At 35.6% G+C, this 8,596-nt stretch overlaps 1 protein-coding gene across 1 annotated transcript; it reads right to left on the reverse strand.

Moving 5' to 3' along the window:
* Positions 1–215: 215 nt before the first annotated feature.
* On the reverse strand, positions 216–8,206 carry DND1 (Cyclic nucleotide-regulated ion channel family protein). Its single transcript, XM_086442551.1, has 8 exons — positions 7,937–8,206; positions 7,171–7,801; positions 3,041–3,256; positions 2,472–2,794; positions 1,822–1,933; positions 1,442–1,678; positions 1,066–1,152; positions 216–960 (listed from the first exon to the last, which is right to left on the reverse strand). Exons 1-8 carry the CDS (start codon positions 7,963–7,965, stop codon positions 475–477), a joined length of 2,121 nt encoding a protein of 706 aa, XP_086298677.1. The 5' UTR covers positions 7,966–8,206; the 3' UTR covers positions 216–474.
* Positions 8,207–8,596: the final 390 nt, after the last annotated feature.

Genomic DNA, 8,596 nt, shown 5'->3' on the forward strand with positions numbered 1-8,596 from the left:
GCTCTAATTAGCATGCTATATCCTATCCAAATGTAAATTTATTTTTTATTTTTATTTTCTAATATTTCTCCAACAATATAACACTTATGGATGGATACAAGATAATTTGTATATGAATTAATATGCGAGAAGAAGACACAAAATAATGTGGATTAAATTAATGAGAGCTAATATGAACACACTTAAAAATAACTAAAGACATAACCAATGCAAAATTGAATGAAAGAACATGATTTATTCAATGGAACCCAATTTTTGGACACAAGGCTGCATGGTCTTATCTAGAAAACTAAAAAGAGATAAAGTGGATCAAATAATTTTATTCTCCATGAAAAATAATTTCGTCCAATTTTCTCCATTTCAATAACACGATCCATATCCTGGAATTGAGCCAGTAGCCTTCTCATCCTACCAAGAACAACCCACATTCTTTTAGCTCATGAATTGGCTGAAATACATTGCTCGCCTCTGCTTTCATTCGAGGTGGTCATGTGGCCTAAGAGACAAGAACATTGCAGCATATTGAAGAAGTCTACGATTACCATCACCATTTTCGGTTACTTGAATCATTGGACCAGTTGTCCTCCTCTTGTAACGGTGCCAAGCAAATTGGATGTTCACAGCAGCCCATGTTCGCCAATTAGAAGAGTAGTACCTAGCTGTTCTCTTAAGCCTTTCATTCGCAAATTTGTACCTAAAGTGATCGGTTATATACCGGAGATGGTTTGCATCCAAACCAAATGCTTCTGTTGCTTCAACGCAAACAAATGTGGCTGATGAGGCAGGAAGGCGGTCTACGAATGGGCGACGAAGGCACCATGAAAGTAGTTCATCCCCTAGAAAGTGTCCCGGGCCTAGTGTGCACGTTGCTATCATGCCCCTACTGAGTGTTTGGCTACTCTGTAACTGCCCGCGCACAATGAATACCATACGTTGCACTGGGTCGCCTTCTCTAATTATCTGCAGGAAGTTCAAGTGTGTTCTTTATCATTTAAATAGGAAATTAAGGAATTAGTCGGACATTTTTCAATGGAGTAAAATAACTTTAGATGCGTTATTTTGTACCTTTTCTTCCTTGGAGAAGACAAGGGGCTTAACCCTATCACATATATTGTCCAAGATAAGATCATCCAAATTGTGGAACAATGGCACCTAAACAAAAACAAACATGATTTAATTTAAATCTATTTTAACACATTTGGGAAGTTAAGTGATTGAATCAAACAATCAAGTATAAGAACAAATCTTAATAATAGTCCCTATTTTTTGTTTGAGCATGTAGATAATTTCTTGTCAAAATGAATATTCCAAAGTGGTATCTTGGGCTACTTATTGAAATTTAGATTAGCACAAAACTAGCTAATTAGATTGTTGAATAGGTTCATGTCAAGGGAGATTAAGTGAACACGTTGACTACGATGACTATGCTTAGTTGTGTTACCTTCTTGATTAGATCTAGGCAAAGATGTCGCTTGATGTCCCTCCTAAGACCCTCTGGTAAGTCTTTGATTAGCTCCATCTCATCTTCTCCACCCATAGCTGCCCATCTCTGGCGTTCGAAATGTCGAACTCTCTGTCTTAGACGTGATGGCAATTGTCTCCGTCTCATCCACCATTCCATGTCTCGACACCTTAGTTGCATTGTCCTCTTCTTTGCCATGACTGCATGCAAAAATACCTATACCAAATGACAAGTCCTATTAGCATTATTAGAGTCTCAGTTTTGATCCAACCATACCCTTCAAAATATCACCTACACACACACATACATGCACACACATGTACGCACGCGCGCACACACACAAAGTGAATGGGAATTACCTGAATATTTCCGATCAATAGCGTGAAAAGTAGTAACCCACTAAGAACGATAATTATACTGAATATCACTTCCATCCAATGGCTTGTAGGTTCAAGATCATTACCAAAAGTGCTGTGAAGAAGAAAAACATAAGCATCGTTTCCCCCCTCAAATAAAGAATTAGGTGTTTTTATTTAAAAAACTAATTAAATAAAATTTCATACTAGCAAAGATCCAAAAGCAATGGGTTTTGGGTTACAACATTGCCTATTGACATATATTGAAGTTACATTAAGTAGTTAATTTATTTTTTCTACAATTAGTGCTATTGAGAATGCAAATTAAGGTGTGTTGATAGGCTGTGTTCAGTCAAGCCACATTTGTGTTCAACCCAACAATGTAGATCTTAGTCTAAAATGCTAATGCCAGCTCAATGTTCATCGACAAGCCGATTGAGTTCTTAAACTAGAAATTTTAAGAGGCATAAGTACTTATATTTGTCAAACAAGGATTGGTCGACTTTTTGAATTGGCCAAAAACTTACTGTGAAATCCAACTCTACAATCCAATCGAAACCATGCTAAGCAATCCATGAGATTGATTCAAACAAATAGCAGAGATTGTGATAAACCATGTTTTTCCTTTTAATTTATACGTAAGGGAAGCGTACCTGAGGGTCATTAGGCCCCAAAATATAGGGTAAAGGATCTTAACAGCAACAGAATTGCTAGAAACAACAGGAAGCGCCCATTTATAGATTCCGTAAGGGAACGGTCCATTTCCATTTAAACAAACAGGGATGTTGGGAACTTTGAGAGTTGTAGAGTTGTTGCCACAAGGGTTGTTGGTCATATCTGATGGTAATGGGAACCGATAACAGATCTCCTCTGAGCAAGACAGTTTGAGGTTACACTTAGTACCTCTATTGCATTGTTGTCTTAGGCACGAAGCAACACGTTGAATCGCGAGGACATACCAACAACCTCCTGCCACCTAAAATCAAGATAAAGCAATATTGGTTCAAAACATTGGTGAATTTTATGAGAAACTTACATACTTGCACTATGATATAGGTGTATTAATAAACCTGAAATCAACTTTAGCAAAATGTTTCTAAATGTACATGCAATGTAAACTATGGACATGAAAATGTGTTAATCGAATATTAAATTTTGCTTATTTATTTATTTTGGTAAGCATTAATTTAAATTTTGACTAAAAATTAAATTATATTCTTACATGGGAGGCAATGAAGTAGGCAATAAGATTAAGGGCGAAGCCCCACCAAATCGTTCCGAAAATGTAACCTGTGACCTTCTGCATTCTTCGCATTAGGCAAATGCTATGGTAGACTTTAGGGAGAAACTGGAATAAGAAAATCAGTAGAAGGATTGTCATTATCAGCTTAATCTTTTCTTCTCTGATCAATTTTGGCACAATCAACCAAAAAACCGTCTGCAGGAAATTCAAAAAAAAAAAAAAATTGTCAGTAAGAAAAACAGAATGGTAGAATGATATTTTCTTTACTTTAGATTTTTCTCTTCTAATTTTTTCTATCTTTTCATTATTTTGCTATTATATCTAGTATATTATATGTGTATTTTGAGAAAATCTTTAAATAGCCAGAATGGAGGCTTTGAAATTTTGCAATCATTTGGGGTTGGTTGTAAAGGTCCTTTTCCTTCATAAAATTATGTCTAAGATCATTTTACCAATTATGAATTCGAGTGTCCTTATGGATCATCGATTGTTTGGACCTACCTAGATGTACCAAGAAAAGATATGAAAGGATATGCATTGAATAAAGATACAATTTATGATCGTTAAATGAAGAAATTAAATTTAATTCATGTTGCCAAACCTCAATAATTGCAAAATAAAGATTATGTCATCCGCATCAAAAGCAATTAAAAGTCTATAATACCCATGTACAATTAATTGAAAAAGATAAAGCAAAGGCCATGAACCATGAATAAGGGACTTATCAAACCTTCAATTTTTAAGAGCATCTCCAATGGCGATGTTATATCAATCTCGTTTTTTGAAACAATAAAGTGAAAAATGTTACATTTACATTTATTCTAATAAAAAATAAAGTGAATCCCATATGAATCACAAGTTTGGACGTGCCTCGGTTAAAGGATAGCACGTGACATCATATAGACACATGAGAAGGAAGATGAAAAATTTGTTGGTAAAAAAAACAATCATGTCGAAATGTGTCAGCATCTTTATAATTAAATCAATTAGATGAACATGTGCTATAATCAGGGATGTAAAAATCTAATCAAGGAAGGTAAAAATATGCAATTTCATTCTCTCAAACTGAAACTTTGTTGAATTTACGATCAAAATGTATTTACAGGTGCAAACAAATGAGCGAGAATTCAGAGTAGCATGACTTGAGAGGAAGTTTGAGAAGGGATAATGAAAGGCTTAAGGACCTACAATTTTGATAAAAATAAATATTTTTTAATGATTTAAATTTTTATTATCTATATAAAATTATGATTTTTTTGACTCAGCATTTTCTAATCCACTAAATAATTAGAAAATAAAAAAGTAGAGTTATTGGAATATAAACATAGAGAGTTGCTAATGGCACCCCATTTCCTATTACATCCCAACAATAACTCTAGTTTGAATTAGTTGAGAATAAGTAAAAGTTGGGGTGCAAATAGAACTATCTCTTTTTTCCTTTTTAGATTTCTATTTATTAGATTTAAGATTTTATTTAAGCACAGTTGTAAATAACTACTGAAATTGTTTGAACTAGGTGTTGTAATGTTTTGTGGTGTTGAGATTATACTTTGAGCCAAACCTTTGTAATGTTTGAAGAGTGTTTTAATATTTAATTGGAGTTTGATAAATAATGAGAGCTTCTATTACCACACCAACTTTGCTAATGCCACCCCAAGATGTGCTAATTCTTAGGTTATTTATGATTGAATTGAGGTGGTGTTAGCAAAAGTTGGTGTGGCAATAGAATCTCTTCAAATAATTTACGAAATTGGGTTGTAATAAATAAAAGTTGGGGTGCCAATAGCAGCTCTCTAAATATATCAGTGGACGAGTCAACTCGATATCGGTCAGGCGAGAGTAGGATTTTAAAAACGGATATTCGATTCTTAACTACAACGAATCTTAACCGTTGGTTTAAGGGTCGTTTGAGGTTAGAAAAGTCAACAAAATACGTGCGCCTTGGCCTTAGATGATCCAATCAGTCTGTGTGAACGAGTAATCCTTAACATGGGGCCCACTGTTAGTACGGTATAACTTGACAACCATGTGATCACACTGTCTGAAAGTGACTAGACTACCTAACGGGTAACGATCCTATGCTCCTGCTGTTGTGTAACAATACCTAACTCTATGCGTACCATTTTATCACGTAACATACTCTCCATCTGGGCCCACTCCCCCAGGAATTTTTGGCCGTTTATTTTATTTTGTGTTTTTGGGCTTAGAGCCCAACAACCGACCTGTTCTCCGTGATAGAAAACTAGAAACTACCACGTGAGGCCAATATGGTGGACCATACACTACGCTACGTGGCAAAAAATGACGTGGAAAGATACCGAACACATCCTCATTGTTTTCCCAGAAGGCCAGAAAGGACTATTAAAATGTCTAAACTACCCTTATAACTTGTCAGTGGTCACCCATCCCTCGTGCGTTACTGGGTTGTAGTTGCAGTGGGCCCTATAGTATGCTACGTGGCAAAAAGGTTAAAGTGAAAAAGATGGCGAACGATTTCTCACTCTTTGCTCAGAAGGATTAAAATTGCTAAAATGTCCCAACTGCCCTTAAACCCCCCCTTCACCCATGCGTTGCAATTGGAGGCATGGCAACAAAAATGATTAATGTTCGAGTGAGCTCATTGGGTCATATAGGAAACATCTAGACGTGATGTCGTGCGATTGTTCGTATATATGTTTTATTCACATTTCGGAGAAAACACATCTACGATCACGTGTATCACCACATCAAGATGTCCGTCGTTGATGTCACACTAGCATAATTCTAACAAAATTCATATTTTTTTAATAATGTTTAGAATGACCTTAGGCTAGGACCTCATATCACACTTCTTGACATCAAAAGTGTATGGGAATTATAGATGCTTTTCATTGAAAAGTACAAGTGAAAAAAATTTATAATTCCTATCCATTTTCACGTTAAGAAGTGCAATATGAGATTCCGACTTGAGGCCACTCCAGCATAACTCTTCTTTTAATATATATAAAAAAATGCTGAAGGGATTGCCTAGGACACTACGTTAGACACTGTACTGACATGGAGGTTCGCACTGAAACATAGATTCACTTCTTCTAAGAGTGAAAAAATCTATGCTAATGATTTTCTGACTCGAAAATTTTCACTCAATTTGTACTCGGCTGATGTGGTAAGGACACAGAACCGTTGATTATTTTCTTTTTGTATCCTAAAGAAAAAGATCTATGGTTCTGTGCCTTTGCCACATCAACTATGTGCGCACCAAGTCAAATTTTTCCAGTTAGAAAATCAAGACTCAAAAATCTATGGTTCTGCGTACACCTCCACATCAGCATAGTGTCTAACACAATGTCCTGCATAATCACTCTAGTATGATTCTTTCAAATAAAGTAATTTATATCGAAGAGTTGTGTTGGAGTAATTGTACAAGACACGGTGCTAATGTGGAGATGCGCACCAAACCATAGATGTGTACACACCTCCACGTCAATACAATGTCCTGCGCAGTCACTTCAATATTTTCCTATGTTAAATATGAGACTAATCGAATAAATTGAAAAAGAGTCATGCTACACTGACTTCGTTGGACACTGCATTAATGTGACAATGCACAAATAATCATAAATTTCTTCACTCGAGTTAAAATATCAATGGTTCTCTATGCATTGTCACATCAGCACGGCGTTGAACGTAATGTCCAACAAAGTCAGTTTAGCATTTTTCAATAAAAAAAAAATCAATAAATTTAATCTCCGGTAATATTTTTAGAGAGATTCTATTGCCACATTAACTTTTATTAACAACACACCAATCTTTCAAAATTAGATGGTGGTTTATACTTTATAATTATACATAGTTTGGTGTGTTATGAGCAAAAGAATTGGTGTGCTAATATAAACATTTTATTTTTATCCAATAATTTAAAAAATAATAACAATTTCAACAATAAGATAAGATTTTTAGAGAGGCTGAAAATGATGAATTTTGAAAAGAATTCTAAAAATATCATTTATATAAAATAAAAAAAAATCCAAAATTTTTATGAAAATTTTAAGAAGAAAAGAATCTTATGCTTCTGAAGAAAATTACATAAATAACCTTACAGAAACTCAATACCAAATGGTAATACTAACCTGAGGCACTGGCAGAATAACGAAAGCATCGAACCAGAATCCCTTAAACGACCGCACATAATGCAAAGCAATAGCACGTGCGTCCCACACGAGTTTCCCACATCCAACCACCAGCGATTCTCTCGACACGTAAGCAAGACGAAACTGTAACCACAAATGGCACAAATGCACAGCGTCCACACACGTGCGAAGCACAGTGACTATAGCAGCCAATCCTCCATCCATGTAGAGACAAGGCGCTCCATCTCTACCGATTGAGAGAGCGTAGAAGAACAACGGATCGATAGCAAGAGCCATGCCTCGAGCGATTAAGAACGCTCGATTCAATTTTTGGATTCGTTTGCTTCGCGGATCGAGAACACGACCAAAAGGTCCTGTTAAGGATCGACGATTTGAACTAGTTGTTGTTGAATTTGATAGTGGTTTGTGGCGGTTCCGAATCGGGATCAATGAGGATCCGGCACACGCTTCCCATTCAGGAGGGTTAGCTTGATCACAACTAGTGGAGTGGAAGACTGGGACACCGAATTGTGTGCATGCATAACATTCTACGGAATTTGAGATTGGATTTTCGTCTTCGTTATTTTCTTCTTCTGAATTGGTCTTTCGGTTCCAGATTGTTCCAATCCACCTGTATAATAAGTAACCAAATCGGTGTTCTTTAAGGTGCTATTTGAATCATATCTTGTAAGAAAGTTCAATTTATAGCAAAATAAAATAATAATAATAATAATAAAATATAATTGAATTAGATAATAAAGATTACCTTGAGAGGGAGAAGTGGAATTCTGGCATGTTTGGAAGAAAAGAATCATGAAAGAGAGAGAGAGAGAGAGAGAGAGAGAGAGAGAGAGAGATTATGAACTTATAATAGAGAGGACAGAGTTATTGAAGAGAGAGAGAGAGAGAGAGATTATAAACTTATGATAGAGAGGATAGAGTTATTGAAGAGAGAGAGAGAGAGAGAGAGAGAGAGGTCATGATATCTGGCATGTAGCACATGAAGGTGGGTGTGTCGTAAGTGGCAAAGACGGAGGGATGCTTACGGAACTTCTTCATCAACTGATATATCTCTGATCAAAGTGGATTGGTTTAGTATTAATCTAAACTAATACTAAAATGAATTTGTTTGAGTGAGCTTAGTATTATTCATAGTAATTTATTAGTATAGTACTACCACCTTAGACAGTCTCTCAGTCACTCACTTCCAATCTTCCATGACCTATTACCAAATTAAAGGTGTGGGCCAACTTTTAATACTTAATTTGTTCTATTCTTCATGTTTTGGTGAATATTTAAGATACCCCTTATATTCTCAAATTGATCACATGCTGCCCACTTTGACCTTTGTCTTTTCTCGTAGACTAATGAAAATGATTTAAATACCCTCATCTTCAACTTCTAGCCAATACCTATTGATTTTTTT

The sequence above is a fragment of the Akebia trifoliata genome, chromosome 5 (genome assembly GCF_017979445.1).
Source record: "Akebia trifoliata isolate Shusen 1 chromosome 5, ASM1797944v1, whole genome shotgun sequence".
NCBI classification, from domain to species: domain Eukaryota; kingdom Viridiplantae; phylum Streptophyta; class Magnoliopsida; order Ranunculales; family Lardizabalaceae; genus Akebia; species Akebia trifoliata.